The sequence below is a fragment of the Aspergillus karnatakaensis genome (assembly GCF_047715665.1).
Source record: "Aspergillus karnatakaensis strain CBS 102800 unplaced genomic scaffold BJY04scaffold_66, whole genome shotgun sequence".
Lineage (NCBI taxonomy): Eukaryota > Fungi > Ascomycota > Eurotiomycetes > Eurotiales > Aspergillaceae > Aspergillus > Aspergillus karnatakaensis.
Window position 1 is genome coordinate 152,843 of NW_027395778.1, and position 26,765 is coordinate 179,607.

General features: G+C 51.6%; 11 protein-coding genes across 11 annotated transcripts; 6 read left to right on the forward strand and 5 right to left on the reverse strand.

Moving 5' to 3' along the window:
* Positions 1-90: 90 nt before the first annotated feature.
* BJY04DRAFT_231557 (flavin-containing monooxygenase) lies at positions 91-2,036 on the reverse strand (the record flags this gene model as incomplete). Its single annotated transcript, XM_073719563.1, has 3 exons — positions 91-1,298; positions 1,363-1,776; positions 1,858-2,036. The coding sequence occupies 3 exons, from the start codon at positions 2,034-2,036 to the stop codon at positions 173-175; spliced, it is 1,719 nt and encodes a 572-aa protein (XP_073566354.1). The 3' UTR covers positions 91-172.
* A 1,094-nt stretch (positions 2,037-3,130) lies between these two features.
* Positions 3,131-4,917, reverse strand: BJY04DRAFT_231559 (uncharacterized protein; the record flags this gene model as incomplete). The annotated part of the gene is made up of 4 exons (XM_073719564.1): positions 3,131-3,839; positions 3,891-4,006; positions 4,056-4,357; positions 4,410-4,917. The coding sequence occupies 4 exons, from the start codon at positions 4,915-4,917 to the stop codon at positions 3,131-3,133; spliced, it is 1,635 nt and encodes a 544-aa protein (XP_073566355.1).
* Positions 4,918-5,900: 983 nt separating this feature from the next.
* Positions 5,901-6,885, reverse strand: BJY04DRAFT_199858 (uncharacterized protein). Its single transcript, XM_073712842.1, has one exon. It carries the CDS (start codon positions 6,780-6,782, stop codon positions 5,955-5,957), a length of 828 nt encoding a protein of 275 aa, XP_073566356.1. The 5' UTR covers positions 6,783-6,885; the 3' UTR covers positions 5,901-5,954.
* A 244-nt stretch (positions 6,886-7,129) lies between these two features.
* BJY04DRAFT_231560 (uncharacterized protein) lies at positions 7,130-9,126 on the forward strand (the record flags this gene model as incomplete). The annotated part of the gene is made up of 6 exons (XM_073719565.1): positions 7,130-7,284; positions 7,335-8,081; positions 8,139-8,235; positions 8,307-8,578; positions 8,630-8,991; positions 9,077-9,126. Exons 1-6 carry the CDS (start codon positions 7,175-7,177, stop codon positions 9,124-9,126), a joined length of 1,638 nt encoding a protein of 545 aa, XP_073566357.1. The 5' UTR covers positions 7,130-7,174.
* Positions 9,127-10,280: 1,154 nt separating this feature from the next.
* On the forward strand, positions 10,281-11,697 carry BJY04DRAFT_199861 (arrestin C-terminal domain-containing protein). The gene is made up of 5 exons (XM_073712843.1): positions 10,281-10,345; positions 10,405-10,542; positions 10,608-10,917; positions 10,988-11,431; positions 11,518-11,697. The coding sequence occupies exons 1-5, from the start codon at positions 10,311-10,313 to the stop codon at positions 11,680-11,682; spliced, it is 1,092 nt and encodes a 363-aa protein (XP_073566358.1). The 5' UTR covers positions 10,281-10,310; the 3' UTR covers positions 11,683-11,697.
* A 1,859-nt stretch (positions 11,698-13,556) lies between these two features.
* Positions 13,557-14,689, forward strand: BJY04DRAFT_231562 (uncharacterized protein; the record flags this gene model as incomplete). Its single annotated transcript, XM_073719566.1, has 5 exons — positions 13,557-13,668; positions 13,730-13,956; positions 14,023-14,113; positions 14,150-14,366; positions 14,436-14,689. Exons 1-5 carry the CDS (start codon positions 13,564-13,566, stop codon positions 14,687-14,689), a joined length of 894 nt encoding a protein of 297 aa, XP_073566359.1. The 5' UTR covers positions 13,557-13,563.
* Positions 14,690-16,126: 1,437 nt separating this feature from the next.
* BJY04DRAFT_199868 (uncharacterized protein) lies at positions 16,127-17,096 on the reverse strand. The gene is made up of 2 exons (XM_073712844.1): positions 16,749-17,096; positions 16,127-16,695 (listed from the first exon to the last, which is right to left on the reverse strand). Exon 2 carries the CDS (start codon positions 16,442-16,444, stop codon positions 16,175-16,177), a length of 270 nt encoding a protein of 89 aa, XP_073566360.1. The 5' UTR covers positions 16,445-16,695; positions 16,749-17,096; the 3' UTR covers positions 16,127-16,174.
* Positions 17,097-17,204: 108 nt separating this feature from the next.
* BJY04DRAFT_210569 (uncharacterized protein) lies at positions 17,205-20,348 on the forward strand (the record flags this gene model as incomplete). The annotated part of the gene is made up of 6 exons (XM_073714268.1): positions 17,205-17,647; positions 17,724-18,126; positions 18,176-18,612; positions 18,643-19,876; positions 19,910-19,999; positions 20,310-20,348. 6 exons carry the CDS (start codon positions 17,205-17,207, stop codon positions 20,346-20,348), a joined length of 2,646 nt encoding a protein of 881 aa, XP_073566361.1.
* Positions 20,349-20,563: 215 nt separating this feature from the next.
* On the forward strand, positions 20,564-21,474 carry BJY04DRAFT_199871 (uncharacterized protein). The gene is made up of 3 exons (XM_073712845.1): positions 20,564-20,870; positions 20,942-21,070; positions 21,164-21,474. Exons 1-3 carry the CDS (start codon positions 20,789-20,791, stop codon positions 21,337-21,339), a joined length of 387 nt encoding a protein of 128 aa, XP_073566362.1. The 5' UTR covers positions 20,564-20,788; the 3' UTR covers positions 21,340-21,474.
* A 1,105-nt stretch (positions 21,475-22,579) lies between these two features.
* Positions 22,580-24,074, forward strand: BJY04DRAFT_223027 (Zn(II)2Cys6 transcription factor; the record flags this gene model as incomplete). Its single annotated transcript, XM_073717575.1, has 2 exons — positions 22,580-23,578; positions 23,631-24,074. The coding sequence occupies 2 exons, from the start codon at positions 22,580-22,582 to the stop codon at positions 24,072-24,074; spliced, it is 1,443 nt and encodes a 480-aa protein (XP_073566363.1).
* A 64-nt stretch (positions 24,075-24,138) lies between these two features.
* BJY04DRAFT_231575 (alpha-glucosidase) lies at positions 24,139-26,618 on the reverse strand (the record flags this gene model as incomplete). The annotated part of the gene is made up of 2 exons (XM_073719567.1): positions 24,945-26,618; positions 24,139-24,912 (listed from the first exon to the last, which is right to left on the reverse strand). Exons 1-2 carry the CDS (start codon positions 25,938-25,940, stop codon positions 24,139-24,141), a joined length of 1,770 nt encoding a protein of 589 aa, XP_073566364.1. The 5' UTR covers positions 25,941-26,618.
* Positions 26,619-26,765: the final 147 nt, after the last annotated feature.

The following is a 26,765-nucleotide window of genomic DNA, read 5'->3' on the forward strand; positions in this document are numbered from 1 at the left end:
CAAGAAATAACGCCTGCACGGTGATAACGACGCCAATGGTTGTTTCTGTTTAATTACTCTTCGTCCTGGATACAGGGCCTGTTATCATATGGATATCTAAGCAATTACACTTCGTGGGCGACTCACCCTGGCCCTGGCCCAGCAACAGCAGAGAACAGCGCGTCAAGGCAACCTAAAGCTTCGGGAAAATCGCAAAAGCACTGCCCTCCGGCTTCCTCGTCCCAGACTTATTCAAAATCCTCAATCTCTTCCCCCGACTATGAAACTCCCCGTCATCCTTCTCCCGGATATAATACCCCCAGTCCGCCGTCTCATCGATCTCGGTCTGGCTATACCCGTTCCCCATCCACGCGAACCGATTCCCGTCATACTGAACCTCCCAGTCCTCCATTCGCGGCTCAGCCATCGCTTCGAGATAATGCAGCGTTGAGCCAGGCCACAGCGCCGTCACAGGGCCATCAACAGTACCGGATTTATACCACGATCGACACTCATCGACCCAAACTGTCTTGCTCACGAGACTGTCTTTGAACTCGATGAATTCATCCACTGCGTCGGATCGTGGAGTGAATGACTTGATATTCGTCGTCTGGTACCGATCAATCATCTTCATCATGTAATCCGCCTGCGCCTCAACAGCAGACAACACAGGCCCATTCCCGATGGGACTATTGGGACCCAGGAACATGAGGTAATTCGGCATTCCAGCGGCCGCAATGCCGAAGTAGGATCGGGGCTCAGCACCCCACAGATCTTGGAGATTCACCCCGTCAACCCCGAGAATGGGAAACCGCGGTCTAAACGACGTGTCAAACCCCGTCGCGCAGATTAGGATGTTGACGGGGTATTCCTTCCCATCTTGTCCTACGCATCCTCTCTCTGTGACCGATGCAATATCCCCGAATACCACCTCGGTCTTGGAATCACCCAGGGCCTCGAGATACCCAACCCCCGGCGTGATACGTCGACATCCAACAGACCAGGCGGGAATAAGTAGGTTTTCGAGGTGCGTGTTCTGGAGTTTGTCCTTCAATTGCGCCGTCATGTATTCCTTTGTTGAGCGTTGCTCCTCTGTATGTCGGAGGAAAACGGCCCACTGCGCGCTCATCCCGCGCTCGATGCCGCGGCGGTACTCAGTCAGTTTTGCCGAGTCGGTTGCGAAAGCGTGTTTCTCTTCTTCGGTGAAGGTGCGGGACTCCAGGCCTTTAACAGGCGAGACCCAGGTGGGTGAGCGGATGAAGGTTGTGACTTTCGAGACGGTGGGGAGGATCGCGGGGAGGACTTGGATGGCGGAGGAGCTGGTGCGTTTAGACATGTTAGCATCTTGAGGTAAAGGCAAGAGTGAAGCTGGAGAGGACTCGCCCATTCCCAATAAGTCCTACATGCTTCCCCGTCAAATCAATCTTGTCATCCCAGTTCGCTGTGTGCACCAGCGTCCCCTTGTACTCCTCGATACCGGGGATATTCGGCCACCGCCACGAATTCAGGATACCGCTGGCGTTGATGAGGATGTCGCAGGTATCCACGAACTCGCTGTCCGAGTCGAGATCCCGCACGCGCAGTTCCCACCCGCCTTTGTGTTTGTGTCTGTCACCCTCGCTCCATTCCGCATGGGTAACCTGATGCCGAACCTTGATATACCGCCTCAACCCGTACTTCGCCGCGAAGGAATCAAAGTACGCAAAGATCTCGTCACTTCCGGCGTACGTGGCCGACCAGTCGGACTTGGGCTCGAAGGACCAGGTGTAGTTATGTGAGGGGGCGTCGCAGGCGCAGCTGATTGATTTGGCTGTTAGCAACACAATACTCTTTCCATCAAGAGGGGCAATGGGGGGATGGTTGAGGGTGGACGCTTACCCCGGATACCGATTCTCGAACCATGTCCCTGCGATATCGGCGTTCTTTTCGTAGATGGTTACGTTGAAGTTGGTGAAGCTTCGTTGGAGTTTGTAGGCAAAGAGCAGGCCGGAGGCGCCGGCGCCGATGCAGATGATCTTGATGGGGCGTTCGGTGTGGATGGGGTTGTTGGTGGACATTGTGACGGTTGGCTTTGGCAAGTGGATGCAGTTGAGATTCTGCTCGAGGTGAGGGTGAGGACTGATGGCTGGGGATGGTAGGAGGTTAAAGGGTGGTCTTAACTACTGATGAGTACTGCTTGGGGATAGTTGTTGTAACACAGAGGGGTATCTATGCATAGGCTGAATGGGTCTGCATGTCACTTGCTTCCTTTTTTTTTTTTTCCTTCGCAGACTGAAATGCATGAATGAGGGGGTTTTACTTTTGAGACATGGTCTGCTGTACTAGGTAGTCAATAGCACGTCCCCCTGCTCCTCTCTGGGTCAAAAATCAAGGCTATCAATAACAAACTCGAGGTGGATTTTGGTTCCGGAGACCAGATCCAACGATCTAAAATCGTTGTTGAGATCCCAAGCAAGATACCCAACGTTCGAGCGGGCCACAGACTTGGATCTTGACTCGCATCCAAAAACGCATCCAAGATGGTAACGGAAGCAAACATCCCAAGGCACCCCCAAGCCCTTCGTTGTTCTTACCCACGGCGTCTTCTACGCCCAGGAGTTCTAGACCTTCATGGACTGTCTGCTCCAGGGGCTATCACCTCGCTTAAACATGATTCATGTACTTGTTTGCGTCTGCGTCCGTGCGTTGCAGGTGAGGGGTTCGTCGATCATTGTTGGATAGAGGCATGCCATGCAGCACATAAATTGCGGCGTAAGCTGCTCGCCTGGTATGCCGTGTCATGACCCGTGCTCTAGATTGTTTGTGCTTGCCCAGGAACATTTGACTCGAGTATTCAAACAACGATAATAGGCTGGGTATATGCGACGGCTGGAACTATTGAGCCCGTGCGTACTCGGTTCATCGTTGGAGATGCGCCACTACCGCAGGGCCGAGGCGAATGAAGAGCGCCAAAAGGTCCACAGCTGAGTGGGGTTTGACAGCAAAAAATGAGGGCTGGGGATTGCCGCGGTGTTGATTGGGGAAATCAGCAGGGGGCAGGTTTTCGAAGTACGCCTGTTGATCTGAATGATTCTATACACTGGACACTTGACTACTGTATTAACCCAATAGATTTCAGGTCCTTGATGCTGCCTATGCTATGGTCAATATATCATTCGCAGCGGGACCTGTAGACCATGGCTTCCGCCCACAGATCCTCCGCCGCGGCGTTCTCCGTCTGGTCGGTGTAGAAGTATTCTCCCAGTATCACTCGCGCCTCTCCCCAATCCCCAATCCCTAGCAGTTGGCTCATTTCCACCAGCTGCGCAACATACCACACACGAATCCTACCCCCCTGTGCCCCCATACCCCCAATAAACAACATCCAAAGCCCCAAATCTGGGGAAACTCTGCGCAACAACGCAAGATTCAATCCATCTACAAGAGCATCCGCTAACGAACCCATAATCGGAAGACCACCAAGACGCCACACGCGAATATTCATGTAAATTAGCAAACAAAGCCGCAGACCCTCATCCAGTCCATCTTCTGTGGTGAACCTCATCGAAAGCAACTGATGCTCCACCGCAACAAGAAGGTCGTTATCCGTTAACATCGCAACCTCGGGCCTTTGCGCCGCTTGCTCGAAGTAGACGATCAGGCGCCGGAATATCTCAATTGACGCTCTCATTTCCTTGCTCAGGTCACTAAACCAAGGCGCTTCGAGGAATCGTACCCCGAGCTGCGCAAAGGCGGGTGGTGGCGTTGTGCATTCGTTCGAATGGAACACTTCGCTACCAAAGATGATTTGGCTTCGGAAACAGGATGTCATGGGGAAGATCGGGTGGGTGTTTCTCAGGACTGCGGCTTTCACGTCGCATCTGTACATTGATTAATCGCCTGCACCTTATGCGTGCGGTAGGGGATGTTACTGGTAGAGCTTGAAGAGCGTCATGTGGCTGAATTTCTCGAACCCTCCAAGCAGTTTGACTATTTGCTTCAGACCCCGCAGGTGGGCGTTTACGGCGGCGAGGTTACCCATGCAGGCCTGCTGTATTTAGCATGGCATGGTAGATGCAGAGTTGTGGGTGTGATACCTCAATCGTCACGAAGCTTGCCACGGTGACAACCGTTGACTCAGCCAATGCCTTTGACGGGTCTTGCAGGAGGTCGTTCAGAGACTTGAGTGCGGTCCCGCGAATACGCAGAGCCTGGGTCTCGGTTGCTCTTGTTGACGGTGAAGAAGAATGCGCATTCTTGGATTCGAGTTGGGCTAGATGAGTGGCAGCGAAGAACATGTACAAGTTCAGTAGAGCCGGCAGTGCAATTGCGTGCTGGAACATGTATTGTGTCATTTGCGTGATGCTGAGGGGGTATGCCTTGACGCCGTGGATTCGGACTGATGTATATAAGTTTTGTGATAAGCAAACAATGGGATGACGGTACCATACAGTAATCTAGATACCTGTGTATTTCCTCTGTCATTGGGACCGCGTAGCAGTCGAATGGATCCTTGAAGCTTTCGTCTAGATATGTCTGTAGGGACCATGTCTGAGGTGTATTTGTGGCTGTCGCCCCGTTGTCAAATACATAGGCTTCGCTCGGTGTGCTCTCGTCTGCCTCATACATAGGGCTAGTGGCAGGGGACGGTGTTGGTGACGGTGATAGAAACTTTATCGTTTTGAGTCTGTCAATCGATGCCCGCTTCTTCCCTCGGTGATACTGCTTTAGAAGAAACGCTTGTTTCTCTCGACTAGTCGACGATCCCTTCGCATTATCCGCTTGCACATCTACGAACAAATAGGCTTTTGGCTCCGTAGATGAGCGTACTTCTCGGTATGGGAGATTTTTTTGAAGGCGCTGTATGGAGAGCGAACAGGGTGTTGTTGGTGATGAGGGTTCGGAGGCACCAGGCCACACGGATCCAGCGCGGCTTGATACACTTCCTCTGTGGGACATGGTTCAGTTTCAATCCGCTATGTTGGCATGTTGTGAAGTTTGCACGGGGGAGGGGAGTGGCACCTCTTAGCGAGCTGTCTGTCCTCCCATCGCATGCAAAGTGCACTTTGTCAAAAATTGGTAATCTTAGTGACGGGGTTTATAAGATGGCGCCGGCAGCGAGCAGAACACGACAATGAGCGCTCAGCGCCGCATAGAGACAGATTCGGCATTGATTGTTGGACTGTCCCCCACCGCTCTACAAATGAGAGATTCTTTCTGTTCAAAGACCGTTGGGGTTGATGTTCTGGTTGGTTTAGGTCCCGAGGCTGCTATACGAAGGTCGTTCGCTGCCGGACATCATGCCTGGGATGGCATTGTTCGTGGCCGATGGCAGGTTTTCGCGAAGTCGGTTCCCTTTGCCGCATAAAAATAATTACCATATGAACCATACCACAGTGGCAAAAGAGTCGAACACGGGTCCGCGAAAGGGCTCAGCTGGCTTAAGTATCGTCAGTCCTTCATGGTACTACTTTATCGTTATGCTCACGCTCACTGCTTAGTTGAGGCACCAATAGGAGTACTCGTGTGAATCGCTCCATAGAGCTTAGTGCTCAGGTACATGCGCCTGTAGTGCTGCTATAGGGAATCCTCGGCGTGGTGTGTCAGGATAGGTCAGCGATGAGTAAAGATCATCAGCGAAATAGGTCCCAGTGGAAACAGCTGATTGTCCCTTGCTATCCAGGGATTGTGCCCAGTCTCGATGATCTAATTCCAAGCCCGGCATCTTCATCAAGGTCGGTCAACCCTGCTAGCATCATAATGCTAGCTGCGATGAGCGTGACTTGAGTGAGCATATACGGTCGATCTTATACTTGAGCTATCAATCCTACGTCGTCTAAATGCGCCCTAGCAAACTGCTTGCAAGGGAAATTGAGGCTCTACGTACTAGTAGTAGCAGTACTCAGGATGACAACACCTATAGGTGTACAATGTAAATGGTGCACACTCAAAATGAATGCATAGTTCGATTGCTATCGTCTACGGGTCCCTCACATCTACTCCACGGCAGAAAGACTCAACTCCCTCCACTTCTCATCCGACGCCGCAATCTGCTCAGCCCCCAGCTTCCCATACTCAACCGCTTCAGGTCCAACCAGCAACCGCAGGGGTGGCTCATCCTCGCCAGTCAGCTTAAGAATAATTTCGGCAATCTTCTCAGGAGGCGACGGTTCCGTCCCATGATAGTTCCGCGTAAACTCGACAAACGCGCCAACAGTCTGCTTATACGGCTCACTGATGGGTGGAATCTCCATCGATGACCCAGACCAGTCTGTCCGAATACCACCGGGCTCAAGCACAGTCACCTTGATACCAAGCGGTTTCACTTCCTGCGCAAGACATGTCGAAAACCCCCCAACTGCCCACTTGGAGCATTGATACGCCGACAATCCAGCTGTCCCCATGCGTCCCCCGATAGACGAGATCTGGAAAATGTGTCCTGATCCCTGTTCGCGCATGATCGGCAGGACGGCCTTCGAGACGTAGACGACGCCGAGGAGGTTGGCGTTGACCTGGGCGCGGAAATCGTCGATGTCGATGTCTTCAACGGAGACAAGGTTGGCGTAGCCGGCGTTGTTGACAACGTAGTCAATTCGTCCGAAATGTTTGTGTCCGGCTTGCACGGCTGCGATGGCTTGATCGGAGTTCGAGACGTCTAGGGCGACGGGGTACACTTTGTCTGAGCCGTATGTCTGCACCAGATGGGCGAGCTGCTCGGGCTTTCTGGCTGATGCGATGACGTTGTCTCCATTCTTCAGGGCTGCTTCGGCGATGGACAGTCCTAGGCCGCGTGAGGTGCCGGTGATAAACCACACTTTTGTCATGGCGGAGAGAACGGGGTTGGATATTTGGAGTAGAAAAGTATAGGATAATTATGGATGATAGAGAACTCATATCCGAGTATGTGGGTGATGCATGAGGTATTTGTAGGCCACTCGACCAGAGGTTTGCTTGTATACAGGCGGGCAGGCAGGAAGGCTGCGGCCGCTGTCGGGGGCATTGCTTAACTCCGGGTCCATAGCGGCCGCACCTCAGACCAATAGTTAGGTAAATATGCAAACCCACTTGAGGTGCTGCAATTTCGGTACGTCATCAATTCTGCGGCTGAAAGCATGCGGCCGCAACCGCCGCACGCCCCACGTCTTTCTCATCGAGCTCAGCCCCGCGGCCGCACAACATCAGACAGTCAACTTTTGGACGCCATCCACCGCTAACCATGACCGACAGGGACACTACTGTACTCGGTGCCGACCGTGCTTGCTCCTCTTGCAAGAAGAACAAACGGCGATGCGACAAGCTACTCCCGGCCTGTGCCTCGTGCGTCAGGTCAGCATCCGACCATCTATGCCCTCGCTAACTGCTAACGCCGAGGATAGATCCGGGCGAGAATGCAGCTACCTGAATGATACTCAGAGTGATGAGCTCGGCGACCTTCAGCGTCGTGTCCGTGAGCTTGAGCAGACTGTCTCGCGTCTTTCAGGGAGGGATCAACCGGACTCACTAAGCGCGGCGGCTGCCCGGTCGCCGGACCTCTCTACCCAAGCATACTTTCTTGATTCCGAGGTCTGGTCATCCAAGGGCCTCTCTGCACGTTCCAATCTTGTTTCGCCGCGTGCAATTCCACCTCCCGATGATGTACTCTCGGTAATTGGACGCCAGAACGCCATCGCCAACATAATGAATGGATATTACCAATCTATCCATTCCTGGATGCCATTTATAAGTAAGATCAAACTAGAGCGAGCCATTCAGCAGCACTACGGTAGACTTGGTGGGGACACGGCACTTCTTCTACTCACCATGATGCTCGTTCAGCTACACCCGGCTGCCAACTACCCAGGCTTTACAGAGCTATACAACTCCGCCAAGCGCTACAGCAAAACCCTCGGGTTGGAGGGGGTTCTTACCTTACGCACCATTCAGGCAGGTATTCTCATCACTATATTTGAACTCAGTCACGGAATATATCCGGCCGCCTTTTTTTCCATCAGCTATTGCGCCAGACAATCTGTTGTCCTTGGTCTGCACGATAAGAACGCGCCGCAAATGCTTAGAGGGCCCCGATCATGGGTTGATTGGGAGGAAAGGCAGCGCGTCTGGTGGGCTATTGTCATACTCGATAGGTCTGCGAGCTTCCTTTCGCTTCACTGACTCTACCTTGAGGTGCTAACCTAACTCAGATATATCACCGTCGGAGGAAGCCACCGCCCATTGTGTACATCCGATCCTGCACCAGACACAATCCTCCCGTCTAATGACGACGCTTGGAATAACGGTGTAAGCCGTCCGACACAGTCCTTCTGGTCAAGTCCCGTATAGTCAGACTGGGGCTCGACTGACGATACTAGGAACAAGTCGCCCCTGACCGCGTTTCCCTCTCCTCACCGACCAACCACACCCTTGGCTCCTTCGCACGTCTCGCACAGGCAGCAAACCTCCTCGGTCGTGTCATCAACCATCTTAATGAGACAAACCTAGACACAAAGCTCAAGCTTGACGATTTCGAGACACTCACGCAAGCAATCTACTCCCTTGTCGAGCTTCTCGCTGTCACAAGCACAGGTAACAGCGAGGCATCCAGTCCACTCAACAACGCCATTGCCCAAGCTATCTGCTACAGGTAAAGCATATTTTAATTCGACGTGAACCATCTACTGACACACCACTCAAGCGCCCTCTTCAAACTATCCGACCACCACTGCTCCACCCTCTGGGAAGAGAACGGGCTCGTCCATCACGAAGCCATCGCACCCCGTGCCCGAGAGTCCATGAAAACGTCCTTCTATATCGTCCGCGACACGTGTAGCAAGGCTACTCTTCTCGCGAGGGAGCTTGCAAACATCCTCGAACAGCAGCAGCAGGGCGCACCGGGTAATCTTGATGGCTTTTCGCCGTTAGTGCTCGAATGTCTGTACACATGCTCGCAGAACCTCATCTGGATGAGGCTGGAGACGAATAATCCGGAATTTGATGAGTGGAATGGGGTGGTTGACGGGGTTTTGAGAGGTGTAAAGGGGAGGTGGGGGGTTGCTGGTAGGTCTTTTCCTTACTATTTCCTGTTCAGAAGAGGATGGTGTATCTCAGCGGGTCCTGGTGCTAATGGGAGGTTTTTCTGTAGGTGTTTATCTGGAGTTACTGCAGGTTAGCGAGATTGGCGAGGATGAGTAGGTTGGTACAGCTAGGAGCCGTGGATTGGCGGCTTTCCTATACCGCACTTTCGGTCTGCACATGTGTAAGGTTATTGACGCTCATTAAATCGAGCTGAGATAGTACGGGTTGGGAGAACCCTATTTGACTGATATCGACATGCTCTTGCGACTAGGTGGCCCATATATATTTTGGAATCAAACATCTCAATCCCTCCACTACTTCGTGACACGAAATAAGATGATATTCCGTAATATAGAAGCGACCGCGTAAAATATTAATGCCAAACTAAAAGCTCCGCCTCCAACAACTGTAAGCCTTTGTAGAGGCCAGTGCCGCTGTTGGGTCTTGGACACCTGACGACTCCTCAGTTTGCACTCTCGTGTCTTCGTCGTGTAGACCCTTTGTTTACCATCCGCATTTTTTTAATCACGGCAATCACTACACTCCCATATACTAACGGAGGCTTGGGCAAAGACGCCTGGAGAAGAAAGCGCTAGTCAGCGGAGGTAATTCGTAGGCGAGCACTGCTACCCTAAGTAACTTCATCGAGCCCCATCACAATCACGGCGACTCGCTGGAATATTCGAAGATTGGCCATACAAAAAATAACCTGTTTCCCGAACGCGTCTAGCCACCGATGGCTTTAGTAATGCGTGTTTACACAACTTATTCCAGTTTACGGTGCATGTCTGAAATAGGTATTGGCTTCCGGCAGCCCTGCAATAGGCCATAAATATCTTGCGATTACCGGCTTTGCTGCTTGGGCTTAAGACCTCCAAGTGCTTACCCGGGGTCCAGGCGACTGTAGGTCTCAAGAGTTTGAGACCGACAACCTCAGAATGGTGGATCTGTACCCATCACGCATCGCCTTTCCTAGGGGCTATAATTAGTCTTTTGAGTCGGACCGTGCCGACGCGACCAGAGCTAGAGCTGACGTACTGGCCAGTTTGAGTCATAGGAATAGACTAGAAATGCATTGATTTCTCCGAACTAGAGCGGGCGGCAAGCTTACCGTATTGGACTTTTGGCGGCACGATTACTGGATTAAGTAGTTCCCTCTACCGGCCGGGGCCCTGGGCCGGGGCGCCCCAGGCAGGGGTTAGGATAGTGCAGCCATTGGTATAAATCCCAATCCCACGCAGGACGAACAGGTTACACTACCAGGTCTTCAACTTCTATTCCAGGTGCATAGTTTGGATTCAATGGCTTTCGAAAAGGAAATCTCGTACTACCTCCAGTATGGAACCCTCGAATACTCCTGCCGGACTTTGCTTATACACCCGTCAACTTCAACAGGCTTGACCACCCATGCATATTTCTCCCTGCCGTGCAACAAGCACCACGAACAACGATAACAGGGCAATTCCATCTGTCGCTCTCAACCGCGGCGCTGTTCAAGAGTATCCGCGTTCGGGTCATCGGTCGATTACGAATGTCCGCACCTAACCCCTCAACAATCCTCTACACAGAGCTTATCTAACATATCTTCATTCGCACAGCCCAAGTTACGGCCTCTTCTCCACGCAAAAACGGGAGGAAATCACCCTCGACGAGACGCAGAACCTCGCACATACCAAATCGATACAGGCTATACGGCTCCCAGAGGGAGACTATGAATTCGCATTCGCCATTGCACTCCCGCGCGTTGCGCTCGATACACTTGTTGGTCCGGGTCATGAGTACCATAGTTATGCTGTTGAGGTTGTCATTCAGCGATCGGGATTCTTGAAGCGGGATTTGGTGGTTTCGGAGAACTTGAGGATATATAAGCTTCATGGGCCTGAGAGATCTATGGGGCGGGGATCGCAGGCATGTATCCGGCCCTGGGAGGCAGGGCTATCTGATCGAGGGAATGGACGCTCGCTAACCAGAAATCTAGGCTGTGGAAGGGTACTCTGACAAGGGCATGCAATACCACATCTCCGTCCCCGATACAGCGGTACCCCATGGGAGCAGTTTCCCCGTTGAAGGGTGGTTTGTTCCACAGACGAAGGGGATTATACTGGCATCTGTTACGGTCAAGGTTGTCGAGAGCCATGATCTGAAGTTTGAGGCTACAGCTGCCGAGGCCGGGTTGTATGATATGCCTTTTGTGACGTGGAATGCGTACCATGTTATCTTTGAAAAAAGCGTTGGGGTTGGGAGTTGCCGAGATGGGGGGATGGGTACGATAATTGACATTTGCCAGATCAGCGTCCCGGTTCAATTACCGAGGCAGGCTGAGGCTTGCTCGCAGAGTTACAGTTCGAATAATATCAAAATCGAGCATTGCTTGTTGCTCACGGCGGAGGTACTGGGTGCGGATGGGAAATACCTGGAGACGGTGTGTTCTATCCTTGCTTTTCTTCTATTCATCTCCTTTCCCCTTTCTTTGGACTTGTTGTTTGAACACTAACTTACCATGTTTAGATTACGGTGAGGATTCCACTTCATATCTATATGGCGCCTGCAACGACGCTAGAGGAACGCTGCGAGTCTACTGGTGATGAGCAGAGTGTCGAGCACTGCTGTTCTCCGCCGCCGATCTACGGCAAGCATGAGTTAGATCGGGTGGTCACACAGGGGTTGATATAGCCAAGTTCGTGGGGGGAATATTAACGCTTACACGACGTTACGAAGATCAATCAATCAACCGAGAAGTACTTGTCTTTATGGCGTTGTGATACAGTGCTCCATGTACTGACGTGTGGCATTTACATTACGCACATATGATATCTGGACAACGGTGACTCCGGTAACTCTTGAACCTTGTAGATTGTTCTCTTAATTCACCTGGGCTCAACGAGCTAGCTGTCCGAGTCCACTGGTCTCTCATCATTCTCGTGCAAAAAGAGATGGGACAATACCCGTTCCATAAAAGCCCGATCATCCTCATCGGGACACTTGGTGAGAAAGCAACCAAAGACCATGCCTAAGGAAAAGTCCCAGCCCACAAGCCTAGCAACCGTACCCGATACGCGCATCAGTGAGCTAGATCTGAGGATTTGCGACACAGTATGGCTCGCTGAATGTTGGCCTGCAGCAATTGAGCACTTCGCATCGTCGTTCCAGCACTGAGGGCCAAATGAGCTGGGAACTAATACATCCAGGCTGCGCGGTTGGAAATAGGTGAAGGTCTTGGACAGATTGTAGCGCGTTAAGAGCAGCGCGTTGATGTGGATGTGGAGTTTGTAGTGGATTAGTGCCAGGCTACGATATTGTTAGTTTCTCTTTTTCGGCCATCCTGGTCCGCATGGGTGCAGGTGAGGTAGAGCATAGCTTACCGCTGATATTGATCTCGACTCTCCTCATCGGGGCAATGTGCGTTGATGATGTCTTGGGCATAGAACCCTCCCTGGGAAAACAATTGAAATAGGTGGCTATTGTTTTCCAACAGAGGGGCAAAACATTCTGTTCCTCGATACAAACAGAGGATAAGTGTAATTATTAGAGTCTGAAACGTCGGGAGTTGTTCAGGGCATGGCTTTCCCCATGTAAGCTTTTCGGGCTCTTTCTGGAACTGAATATACCATGAGTCAGTATTGTGGAAATGGATTGTGGTTTTGATTGCGGAATGACGACCACACCAGTCTTTGGTTTACTGTTTCCAGCAATAAATCATGTGTTGCGTAAGCTTCTGCCTTTTCTTGGGGCTGTGGTCTATCGCTTGCCCTGCCAATGACACCGCGCGCAAGAGCTCGGGGGATTGGGGATGTTGTTCGAGAAAGTATTGCTTGTCGAGCAGCGGCCAGTGAGGGTGAAAGTGATGGAAATACTGCTCGATATAGGGCTCCACGGCTGTGGAGGGAAAGGCTACAATACTCTCTTCTCCGGGCCCAGCAAATGGGCCAGAAGCGAACTGATCGGTCTCCGTCTGGGACTATTCTGTAGTCCCCACTGAGTTCACCCAATATCGACCTTCTTCCCTAGGTTGAGAAGTAGCAGTTTGATTGCTAATCTTCTCCTGGTTCCTGGATTCTGCTTGCGAGGCCTTGTGGCTTAGCACCATATGCCGAGTCAGGAGATCACTGCAGATGTCGTTAGCGAGGTGATCCAATTATACTGGGAAGGTGGTAGGAGGTAGATACTGGCGCTTGAAAGTGGCATTACATGCGGTACATCCGAATGGGCGCGCGTCGCTGTGGTCGTTCTCGTGGCGAACCAAGTGTTCTTTGCGGAGATACGACCGGTGGCAATTGTCGTACCGGCATTCTTACCTCTGTTTGTTGTTCTCCATGAGCACTGAAGATTGATAGTAAGAAATGTGGGATGTGGGATGTGGGATGAAAGGAAAGGATTTATAAATTGGGGTCATCGCTAAGCATGGAGCGATGTGGGATGATTTGTCATGTGCTTTATACTTACAGTCGCTGAATACTAGATCTATATAAACCAGGCTTAATGATTTTAATGAAGAAAGCCAGAGGGCGGCGCTGCTTTCAGTCTCTATCCTGCTTTCACTTTCTATCACCCACCATGCCCGCTGTCGCTGTCGCCGGTGGCACCGCGAGCGTCGGCCGTGCCATTGTTGAAGCCCTACTGGCCAATGGACTCTACAAGGTTGTAGTCTTTACACGAACTGTAGGCCTACCTCCATATTAAATGTTTGACTTCTTACTCACCGTCCTTTCTCACTTAATAGATTCCAGAGGAACCCATCACAAAAGGTGCTCAATACCTGGCCGTAGACTATTCCGACGTGGACAGCATTGTCAGCGTCCTCGAGCAGCACAATATCGACACCGTTATTTCTACGACCGGCGGTCACGGAGCACCAGAGACGGAAAAGAACCTCATTCAGGCGGCAGACAAATCAGCCGTAACAAATCGCTTCATCCCCAGCATCTTTGGCATGCGCTACCCGGTCGAGTAAGCCATGAACACACATAGCTAACTACATCAAGAGATGCTAACCATCATGACTGTACCTATCAGACACCGCTCGCTACCCGGAGCAGAGACCAACCTCATCGCAATAGAAGCTCTAAAGACGACCTCCCTTCAGTGGACAGCTGTCTGCAACGGCGTCTATCTTGACTAATGGGGCACTCCAAAACTAGAGTCATATTTGAGTCCGATGACAATGGTCATCGATATGGCCGGTAAGGCTGCAGCAATTCCAGGCTCGGGAGATACACCCGTGGTATTCACCTACAGCAAAGATGTAGCCAAGTTCACGGCTGCTCTGTTGACCCTTGATCACTGGGAAGAGGACTCATATGTGATTGGCGACAGGGTTACCTGGAATCAGTTTCCGAAGCTTGCGCAGGATGTTACTGGTTCGTCTATGCCTTTTTCTACTATCAACGCTGTTGAGACTTTGCTGATTGGTTTGGTGTGGGGGGCAGGCGAGAAATTCAAGGTCACGCATGATCCGGTGGAGCTGCTTCGTTCTGGAATTGCTACTGAATTGCCGTTTCATCATGATGCTTATGGCTCTGTGCCTAAGGATGTGTTGCAGAGGATTCTGGCAACTTTTGCTCTGCTTTTTGAACAGGGACTGCTTGATTTTCCGGAGGAAAGAGCGGTTAATAGGCTGTTTCCGGAGATCAAGCCGTTGAAGGTCAAAGATGTCTTGGAGCTTGGACGGGGGTCTCAGTAGTCCTTTCCTTTGTGATATCTGACCTTTCCTTTGTGATATCTGACTTGTATGCTGTCTGTAGGTGAGCTCTATTTAACTACTAGTGTAGTGTACCTGCTAAGTAATTAAAGCCCAGTGCTCCCTAGCTGAGTTATATTTTTGCCCGGAATGAGTGTCTGAAGGGGTAGAGTCAGTGATGATCGTGATGAATTGGTGGAATTAGTTGCGTTCTACTTGCACAGTGTCCTGAAAAAGCACCTAATCTTGGTTATCAATTGGCTTCGCTGTTGGTAGACTAAGATGCTGCCACGGCCTCCTCGGCAAGGCAACGCACGGTGTATTGAAACTCCCATGCAAGGCAACACCAGTACCTCTATTCATAGTGCGTGAGCCTATGACATCGGCTAGGTGTCTAGCTAGCCTGAACGAGAAAGAAACAAACATTGAACGTGCTTGACATGGAGCAAGAAAGCGAGCCACTAGCTGGGTCGAACGTCAAGAAACCGAAGCGATCGTTGTGGCTGAATGGCAATCGACGAGCTACTCCCTATGTCGTCCCGGTGGATTCTTCTCCCACATTTGGTGACTCGTCTGGTTTGTTGACATTGACATTGTTATTGTTATTGCTATTGTAATGGGGTGACTCAAGATTGTGCTGGCTTTGGCTGTCGTGGGTTGTCGACATGTTGGCCTTGTGGAAGAGGCGTCAAAGGTTAGGTTGGAGATAGGTGAGAAATGTGGATAGGGAGTAATCTATATCGACAAAAATATAGCCCAATCTTATTGTGTCGCTCTGTAAGTGATACACAAGGGAGAAGGCGAGTTTGAATTGTTGCATCTGGTGCCGTGGACTTGGAGGAGATTGAGCCGATATATATCCCATTAGCTGGCTGGTGCACCAAGGGGCATCCCTGCAACTTTTGGCAAGCTACGAGGGAGTGATGTCAATGAATGTGTACCGAAGTGACGCACTGCAAATAACTGAGTCCCAGCCCTAGCCTTCCACCTTGCTTATTATCCGAGTTCACCTACTTGTCTTTCCCGGAGGCGCGCTCTCCGAGATACGGTTGCCAGCGACCGCAACAGCATCCGGGTTCCAGTGGTGTTGAGGGTATTGTATGCTTCCAAGCAGCATGGAATGGTCTGTGGTATAGCAGTGTTGCAACACTAAGGAAAGGTAGAAACAAACATAAAAGAGGATACAATAGTCCTCTATGGAGCTCGTCCTGGAGCGTATTTATCCACCATTGTGGCCTTGCCTTGCACCTAGCAGTCCTAGTAGCTACTCAGGCATGATGAGATATGAGATCATCTGAAGTCATAGCACATCATATCTACCTCTTGGCCCATCCGAATCATCCCTGCTCTTAACATCTCCATCAAATGTGGAACCATGGCCATGTGCAGCTACAATGCACTGGCCAATCGTCTACTAAAATTCGAACTATGATGCCAAATGGACGTTTGACAGTAACATTTCGGCCATCAAGGGATTTATTATCCACGTCACCCTCCCTTGTGATAATGGCATTGGCCATTAGGATTCAGGTAGGAAATAGGAATGCATGAGATCACAAAGATAAGCAGCACAAACAGGAGAGTGGCAAGTGGAATCAGGCTAAAGAGTATCCAGGTAACAACAAAAGGGTGACAGTTCCTCCATAGCAGATCAACCAGCACGTCAAGAGCAGATTTGCCTCTTCGACCAATGTATTTAGCAAGGTTAATGGGAATGGAGGTGACTCCCGCAAGTATAAACGTCATATATTCCACCATGAAGGTTCCGGATGGCCTGAGGACTGTGCCCCATACGACTTGCTCGATTACTTATGCAGGGAGCCTGATCCAGGGATTATCATGTTGCCACAATGGGGTTCTGCTGTCCAGATCTCGGAGGAGGAGTGGTGTCTCCACGTTGTCTTCCACATTCTGAGAGGGGGTTGAGGAGCCGCGCTTGGCTGGACTTTGGGCTGCCGCGCAGAGGTGTTCGCCAGTCATCTAGCACGCGTCTGGGACTATTATTATGTCTGGCTTCCTTAGTTCCTCTGTCATCTGAATGAAAACCAATGGCCGGACAAACCTTTCACCTCGCTCTAGATCCGGTTCATATTCTCCCATTTGAAGAGTATGTCCTGATGCCAATCATGGCCACGAGGTAGTTCGTTGTTTTTATCAATGCTAAATCATCACAAATCAAAGTGACTTCGACGATGGTTGTGTGACTGATTCTTAGACGTAGGCAGGAAGCGCGAGCAGGGCACCTGCAGCTGAGATATTCGTTTTATAAGTTATATCAGCAAGTCATCACCCCGCAGACCCAATTAGAGTCCACCGCGTATTTCCTGCTGCTCGCTTCCAATCGCTTAGCGCCATGGTCAGTCCCTGCAAGAGAGCAAACATGCATGCCCAATCACGTTGTGGCAGCGACTGTGGCTTGTCCATCCTCAGCTGGGCGAGGAACATCATTCACAGTCAATGCTGACACTGATTCAAGAGACCTACGAGCTACCGCTGGCGGTGCGTGGACAACGCCGTCATGGCGGATCCCATCACGATCATCAGTCTTGCGTTGAGCATTATCACCTTCGTGGAGTTTGGCCTGAAAGTGGTGTCTGGAGCGAAAGGCATCCGCGACTGTCAGCATGTAACGACCGCAGAAATCCACCATCTCGACCTGATTGTCGCGAACTTTCGCGCGTTCAATAGTCAAGTGAGGCAGCAGCAAGTGTCCCACAAGAACCTCTCCGAGGATGAGCTCCGCATCCTCGCAATGGTTGCAGAGTGCGAAAGGTTACAGGATGAATTGCAGAAAACAGTCGAGAGCCTTAAGGTACGACCAGATGCCCGGTCACAGACACTGGAGAGTGCACGGGTCTTTGCGAAAAGCTTTTATAAGAGCTCCGATCTCCAAGCGCTGCGACATAGACTCGATGGCCTGGATGCGCGCATTCGAATGAGCGTTGGGAATGCTATGCAACGGTAAGTTTGCTCCGAAAGGGCGTCTATGTTATAGTGGAGGTGCGGCTTAGCTGACCATTGTCGTCGTTTGACCTAGTGACCAACACTCATCGATTATGACAAAGCTCGCGGACATTGAGGCGTCTCATAGAAGGATGGAAATATATTACGACTCTAAGCTCAATCTTATCCGGCAAGACATTATCCGGTTGACAACACAAAACCAGCTACACAATGAAAGCCGGGAATCAATTCAGGTAGCGCAGCTGACCAGCCTGAAAATGAAGCTTGAAGTCCTGCAGCGCGAGCAGTCTACCTGCAGCCGCCAAATTGCCGTACTTAAGAGCCTGTATTTCCCCGAGCTACGACGCAGATGGCTCCAAATCCGCGATGCGGACCAGCGGTCCGACAACTGGATATTTGATCCTGACAAAACGTCGTTCGTGCAATGGCTGGAGAATCAAGGGGGCGATGATAACGTCTTCTACATAACCGGCAAAGTACGTATTTGTCTATTGTCCCCGGACGTATCCGGCTAATCGGCACCAGGCTGGCAGTGGCAAATCTACGCTGATGAAACATATCTTTGAGGACAAGGACAAGCGCACTCTTCGCAGCCTAAAGAAATGGTCTGGCGCTGCCGATTTGCACATGGCCGCTTACTATTTCTGGAATCAAGGGACAGAGATGCAAAAAAGCGGCGTCGGCCTTTTTCAGTCGCTCCTGTACCAGATACTCAAATCAGCGCCAGGGCTCATCTCTTCCGTCTGTCCAGACCGTTTGGACCATGAATCTTGGGAAATGGGTGATTTGACAGACGTGTTCGAGGCCATTGGTCGACAAACTGAACTGGACATCAAATTCTGTTTTTTCATCGATGGGCTCGACGAATATGCTGGGGAGGAGAAAGACATTACCCAGCTTCTCAAGACTCTCTCTAGATGCGGACATGTCAAGATATGCGTTTCAAGCAGGCCTGACCGTCAGTACGAGTAATTTCTGCGAGAGCGCCGCAGCCCCTGTGATATCGCCCGCTTCACAAATGAAGATATGAGGAGGTATATCAACTCACGCCTGGCCTCTAGCAACAATTGGCAACGGCTTGTCGCTTCAGATCCCAGCTGCCTTCAAATCGTCGACGAAATATCCGCTCGAGCCGCGGGAGTTTGGCTGTGGGTTTCTCTCGTCACCGACGACATCGTTAGAGAAGCGGACAAGAGCGAGCAGGTGGCTACTCTGCGAAGGATTGTCGACGAATTCCCTAATGACTTATACAGCTATTTTGAGCGCATGATTTCGCGCATCCCGAAACTCCATCGCGAGGAAATGGCACAGAGCTTCCTCGTTGTGGTCGAGGAGCTACAACCGCTACCCCTGTACGCCTTTTTTCTGCTCGAGGAGAGAAAAAACGAGAACTATGCAGTTGACAGCAAAATTGCACCCATTTCAACGGCGCTTCTCAAACAACTATACCCTCCACTGAGAGACAGGGTTCGAAATCGTTGTAGTGATCTTCTCGTCATCGACGACGACCCACTGGCTGGTGGGCCCTCTGTTTTCTCTAGCCACTCCGTAGACTTCCTACATCGCACAGTCCGCGATTTCCTGCGCGTGTACGAGCCCGAACTGAAGAAGCACCTGGTCCGAGGTTTCGACCCTCTGGTTTTCTTGTGCAGGATATGTCTCGGCTTACTCAAAGCTCTCCCTGTGGGTAACTTCCGAGATCCGAGCTACGCGAACAGAATTATCGGCCTCACGGACGAGCTTTTATACTACGCACGCGAAGTCGAAAAACGAAGCGCAACGCAGGAAGAGTCCTCTCTTGTCCCCCTTCTCGACGAACTCGACAGAGTTAACAGCCACCGCGCTCGTAACATCACCAATCACTGGACACACGCACGAGATTCTCCGCCATCCCGGGGCCTCGATGAGTACAACGAAGGCGGCCGATGTACCTTTCTGGCTCTGGCAGTCCAGGCACGGCTCGTCAAATACGTACGGGCAAAGCTCGAGGCAGACCCGCGCAGATTACACAAACAGGGCCGGCCCCTTTTGGACTATGCCCTGCGCCCGCGCAGATCAACGCCGATTTCCATGCCCTACCACTCCGTCCGAGACGACCCTAGTCTTGATACTAACATGGTCGAACTCTTGCTCAAACACGGCGCGGATCCAAATCAGCCGGTGTATCTGAGCGACGGGTATTCCGTCTGGGCTCTGTTCCTTATCTCGATGCTTGAAACGCACAAGGTCGACGGCGCTTCTGGCACTCCTACCTACCAGAACCTGAATACAGCTTGGTTCCAGGCTTGTAGATTGCTTATTCATGCTGGGGCGCGCGGGGACTGTCTTCGTGCTAGTCGCCGCGAGGGCGTAGATGTCTCGACCATCTTCGTCCGCGTGTTCGGGGAGGATAGGGCTGCTATTCTATCGGACGAACTGCGGCGACAGGAGGAACAAGCACGAAATGGACAAAGCTGTTTTCTGATGTAGTGGCACTCAGAATCCGTTCTAGAGTTGATTTCTGCTGCTGTACTCCCCTTGATTGTCGTGCTGTGATGACAAGCTGAACAAGTAATATACCGTTGAGAAGGCCCGCCTCGCTAAGATTATAGGTTTCTGGAGTAGATCTCCGTTCGGCCCCAATACTCGTAAAGCTGGAAATCTGCATAGCCTCCACAAGTCTACGGACCGTTTTGCGCTAGACGACATGGTGGGATGATTTTAGCCCCCATGCAGGGTCCTCGTCGATCCTTAGTCCTCAGCCTCTGGGAGATCGTCTTTAGCAAGGCATTATAAGTATGCTATTGGTTTCCATCGCATCGAAGAGTATGCCAGACCTTTCGTGTTTAGCCCCGTTGATCTGCGAGGCTCGCAAGACCCTTGTTGAGTAATTTTTAGAAGCTAATAGGAGCTCACAAATAGGAGCCCTGGAGTAAGACTCGATTCTGCCTTGATCTCCTGAGGCTATGTCCCAGACTGTTCTATGCAAGTGGTCCTCGCTGGCTGACGTAGACTAGTAGACGACAATAAAATAGCCATCAAGACGGGTGGTAGAGGGGCCCGGGTATAAAGCCAGGTCCGAAACCCATAAAACGAAACCCAGAATCCAATCCACATCAAACATCAGACCGCAATCACCTCATCTCGATACATCTCACAATGAAGAAGTTCACCGTCGCCACGATCATGTCCATTATCCCGTCCCTTGTCGCTGCTGCGCCAGTGGCAGAACCAGGTCTAGGTACGTTACCTTACTTGAGCTCCCAAAACAGGTAGCGAACAATGTTCTTTCAGGTTTAACAGTGTAAACAGCCAAACGCGCCTGTCAAATCGGCATCAAGGAACTCAACCACTGGCACGAGCACGGAGTCCAGCGCTACCGCGATCAGTACATCTGCGTCGAGACCGACTGCGCTGTTGGTCGAGTCTTCCATGAGCGTCGTACGTTTCCCCCACCCTTTTGTTATATCCAGGATACAAGCATTGTCTTCTTTGTATAAGAGTGATATAGGCTAACAGAAGATCCTTCCCCAGGACTCAACAACGTCGCTGCCATCAACGTGGTTTCAGGAACTGATCCTGTGGACGGCGAGGTTTGCGATAATTCGCATGCGTTGGGGCCGGCTGGCGAGAGCGCACATAGCACGGCGATTGACGAGGCGAAGGGGCTTTGGATTGGTGAGACTGGGTGTGAATGGGTGGGGGACTAAATTGTGCTTGAAGGGAAGGGGAGGGGTAAATGGTTATGTATAGCCTTGGGTAACTTACGGCCCCGATGGATACATGTATGGGTTAGGGAGGATTTGAAATTTATTCTGCTTTATTGCATTGGGTGCTCTCAACCATCTGGGGCTTGGGTCAGTGTAGCATGCTGTAATGTGCATGAGGGGTATGCTAATTGATATGAAGCACCATGCCCTACCCGCAAGGTGAAGCAATGCCCTAAGGCCACTTATCGAGACAAAACGCGCCTCTTACTTTGGAACTCATTTGCCTGTTCAACCGCCAGCCTCCAAGATGTGAGTCTTTCCCGTATTCAAATCCCTCTTGAACTGAAATAACTTTTCACCCTTGTGCTCCGCAGATTCGGCGCGGAACGAAAACTCGAGACGGCGCAGGCGCGGCATCCTGTGCTCAGCAAGGCCAAGAGACTGCTCTCTTCCTTGGACATAGTATCTTTGGCTTCGTATGTCCCCGCGGTCGGTGTAGCCGAGGTATTCGTAGTCCTACTTATCCGCCCGAGCTCCTGCGGTCTCCGTCTCCGTCTCATCTTGGGGTTGGGTCTCCATTGTTCGGATTCGTGGTCGAGGATCCAGGTTCCTAGGAAGCGGTCTCTGTGAGTGGTAATTTAATTGGAGGGTTCGAAAAGTAATACTCACCATCCAATGTGTACGGGGAGGCTTCTTCAATAAGCAGCTCCTCCAGCCTCGGCCAGTATGGTAGCACTGTATCTTCTGGCTCCCCTGCTCCAGGCCAGAACAACGCGCTGCTAACTGGGACGTATCTGAACGTCAGCTTTTGCAGTCTGGGGCAGTGACTTCACAGGGCATTTAAGAGGTGGTCTACGCCGGTAGGGCTAGCATAGTCTGCAGCATTCTCCATCGGATTTAGCGAGAGCTCGCGTGTGTGGTACATGTTGTACTTGAAAGATTCGACTGATTTTGGGATCAGGGAGAGGTTGTTAAGAAGATCTTCAGCGTCAATAGTCAGCATATTTTATCTGTACTACCTCTCCTCTCATCAATCTTAACTCTCTTCGCCCCCAATAGAGAAACCGTCCCCTGGTCCCCACTGACGGTCTTTACATTGGGAAGCCGACTGGCCAACTGATGGTGTGTTGGTGATGGTGGATTTAGTGTGTGGAGATCAATCGGTTCTGCCTGAGGCCAGAATGAGTGCCTTAGTGCCTTCCACCTCTCCCTCTCTCCCACTCCGCAGTCAGAGCGAGCGATGGCCGGTCGCACGACCCAGGCATGCGATGCCTGTCGATACCGTAAGGTCAAGTGTGAGAATCACAAGTTTCCTTGTCTTCAGTGCGCTCATCTCAACCTCTCCTGCACTTTCTCTGCCGCGCCAGCCAGCAACAAGACCCGTCGTCGGGGCCACCTTGTCGCTCAATTGCGGACACGGCAAGCGCCCCCCGCTATACACTATCATGCCAGCTCCATTTCTTCAGCTCTCACGCTACAGCCTTCACCGGTGACTTTCTTTTTGGACCTCCTCCCACACTTCACCCAGTTTGTCTACCCTCTGAACCCGATCATTCCTCCCCGGGAGATCCAGAATTCGATCACCTCCATGAACAACAATGCCGACGATGCCGCTCTTGTCTATGCCTCTGCTGCCGTCACCATCAACCGCAGACACACTTATTTGACCTCACATGCCGAGTTTGCAGGTCTGATGACGGACTTGATCTCCCGCAGCTTAAAGGCCTTTCGAGAGGGAGGTGATTGTGTTCTAGGGCCTTTGCCCGTAAACATCAAGCGAGTCATGACGTGCATCTTCCTAGGAATTTGCATGACGCCGTTCGGACAACTCGATCGCTGCTTCGCGATTGTCCGCGAAGGTATTACCATGCTCCAGACGCTGGATATCCACAAATGGAAGACCCGCGGTAGCGCCGAGTCCCTCTGCGAGGTCGCCAGATGGCAGAGACTATACTGGGAGGCCTACATTCATGAGAGGGCCCTGGCTATGACACCGTCGTTCCCTCGCGTCCTTCCCCCACTCGAGACGGGCCTCCCGGTCGCAGACCCTAGCATACCAGCTCACATAGACGTGGGATTTCGTCGCTTAATCCACCTTTTCCTCGTCCAGGATGACGCCTTCTTCGTGCATTGGGGTGCACAGCATCGGCCTGAGGAGCCGGCTCCCAAGATGACTGCTCACTGGGTAGAACACAAGCAGGCGCAGCTAGACAATGACGAGGCAGGAACCGCACAGGAAGTCGCATCTCTCTAGGCTCAAGGGCAGGGGGGGGCTAACCGAGCTTCAACAGGCTGACCTTGTCATCACACGGATCTGGCTACGAACCTTGATATGGCAGCTAGCATTGGGTCAGGGGCTTCTCCCCTCCACTCCTTCACGGAGCCCAGAGGAGAGTCTCTCCTTTCATTTTCCCGTTGATCGTTTATCATCGGAACTACGGAATTTAGTCGACCACCTAGAGAGTGTTGTGAGTGTTGGAGCCCATGGCCACGGTATACGTCAGAAGCTATTCGATATTATCAGCACTGTAGCAGACGTGCTAGCCCTGCCACTCGGCCCCGGCCATCTTGAACAATCGACAGTGGGAAGGGCTGACGACTTTGTTACAGTTGCAACGTTTATGTTGCGCTTTGAAGGGACTACCAAAGAGCAGAGGGACTACATCCAGGACAAGATACAGGCTTTGCAAGAAATCTACACTTCTGTGGACTTTAGTGCGGTTATGAGTCCATGACATATGCATACAGTTTGCTGGGCACGGCTAGGGCATCCAGTTGTGTCGTCTCAATCCCTATAGCTTACTCCTGCGATTGAACCAGGTACACACGGCCCTCGAATGGTGCCAAGTGACTCTTCTCGGATTTGGCCGGGTGTGTCGACATGAGGAGCACCGTTTCTGCGCCGGGAGGCATACCCAGCTCGACAGGGTTTGGTTCTGTCCACGATTTTTGTGCGGTGGTGAAATTGAGTACAATCAGAGCCTTTTCGCTGCAGTGGTTCACCTCCTTCACAAAGACAAATAGATCCGGATCCATTGGCTTCAAGTCCCTGAAGTCGCCATACACAAGCAAGTCCACATTCGCCTGACGGAACTGGATTATCCTGCGCCAGAAGGCGAGCACGCTTTCGGAGTCATGGAGCTGAGAGGACACGTCGATCTCATGTGCCAGAGGATGGGGCTTTATCCACGGCGCCTTGACTTCCTGGCCGTCTCGCTCGGCCGCCTCGGAGAAACCACCATACTTGGCTTTCCCGTTCCATGGGATGGGTAGTCTGCTGTGATCTCTGGCAATATTTTGCAGAGCATCGAAGGCCCTGTCCAGCTCAACTCTGTTGTCTGCACCGTACCGCTCCTTGACCATATCAAAAAACAGCTGGCTGCTGACGTCCCGATAATCCTCAATGTGATAGCTCTCACGAGGGGCGTTAACGAAATCAATCTCCTGGCCTTGATAAACATACTGTGTGCCGCTCAAGCACCCCTGCAACAGTGCCAGCATCTTCGCACCATGTACCCGGAACTGTGGGCGGTCATCAGTGAAGCGGGTGATGGACCGCGGGAGGTCATGGTTCTCCAGGAAGACAGTGGCCCAAGCATCTGTACCTGAATGAGCTCCTGTGTCTGACAAATAGCGGCTTTGAACTCAGGAAGAGTGAAGCTATTTGGCGTCATCTCATACTTGTGTGTTTTCCCAAAGCCCATCTCGACGGCATCGAACTGAAACACCATATTGATCTTCCTAGCCTCGGCACTCACATAACCCAGCACACACTGCAGATCCGACGTGTATGGCAGCTCACCAACAGTGATCGCGTCATACTGCGACAGAATCAAAGACATCTCATCCAGGTACTCGTGCATCCTTGGTTCATTACAATACAGAGCATGTGCAGGCTGATACGGGGCCTTGGGGTCAGTGATTGGTGCATCAGGCAGATCGGCTGGCTTGCTATACATGTTGATGGTATCAACGCGGAATCCATCCACGCCTCGCTTGAGCCAGAACTCCATGGCCGAGGAATAGATCGCGCTCCGTGTCTCGGCATTGTCCCAGTTCAGGTCCGGCTGCTCTGTCGCCCAGATATGCAGGTAATACTCTCCGGTGAGCTCATCCCACTCCCACGCACTGCCTCCGCCGAAATTGCATCTCCAGTTATTGGGCGGCAATCGCGTTCCCGAGGGCGAATACCGCGGCGGCCTCCAGATGTACCAATCCCGCTTAGAATTGTGCTTGCTCGACCTAGATTCCTTGAACCACGCGTGTTGATCCGAGGTGTGATTGATAACAAGATCCATCATAATACGCATCCCCCGTGTGTGTGTCTCTTTTATAAGCGTCTCCATATCCTGGAGGGTGCCATACGGCGGGTAAACTTCCTCATAATTTGAGATGTCGTATCCCATATCCACCTGGGGGCTTTCGTACATGGGGGAAATCCAGATGACATTGATGCCCAGGCTGGCAATATAGTCAAGCTTGGATATGATTCCGGGCAGATCGCCGATTCCGTCGCCATTGGAATCGCAGAATGAGGCGGGGTAGATCTGGTAGATGACTGCTTCCTTCCACCATTTTTTCTCCCGCATGGTGATGGTCATATTTCGAGGCTATCGGGGGGTGGAGAGGAGGAGAGCTAGCTTCGGCGTTTCCGGTCCGCTAGATGAAGACGAACGAGAGAGAGGATAAATGGACCTCGAAAGGTTTCTGTGCATTACCGGCTTTATATGCCCCCCAACTCGAGGGGCATCTGCCTCTCGCCCCCGGTGGAGTTTCTCAAGCAAGACTGGAGTATGCTTGACTCCATGATTCACTGATCGAAACCTTTATCATTTCCGATCCACACCATAGATCTATCGGACCGATAACAAGCCAATGCACGCCGTTATAACGCTCCCCACTGCGTCTTCCCTTATTTGCGACTCTGAAAACCGCCGTGGCTTTGTCGGACCGATAAGGCTCCAATCAAGGCCGCAATAACACTTCCCACAGCTTCTTTCCATCCTGTCCAGTCCATCCCCGCGGTGCTATTTGTCCAATGAAAAGGTGCTGAAAGTCCTACCGGACCGATAATGGACGAATGACACGAGGAACAGCAGAGAAAATGGAGAAAAGTGGAGCTATCAGTCGAAATACTACCGGTACCCTACTCCAACTCCAGCTCCAGATACTGATCCAACAAGTCTTGCTCCGCACCCCGTGTTATCTCCAGATTTTGGAGGGACGCGAACCCTTCAGTCTCCGCATTCCAACTTGCTGCGTAGGAGGCTGTATCATTCGTATCACCATTCTTTCTTATCAGTTGTACTCCGAGAACACTCGTTCACTAGCGATTATAAAATGGGCGCTACCTCCTATTCCTATTTGACCAGCCATCCTCTCGATTGTCTTCCTCTGCGCTGGTCTTCTTTTCTTTCACAAATCAT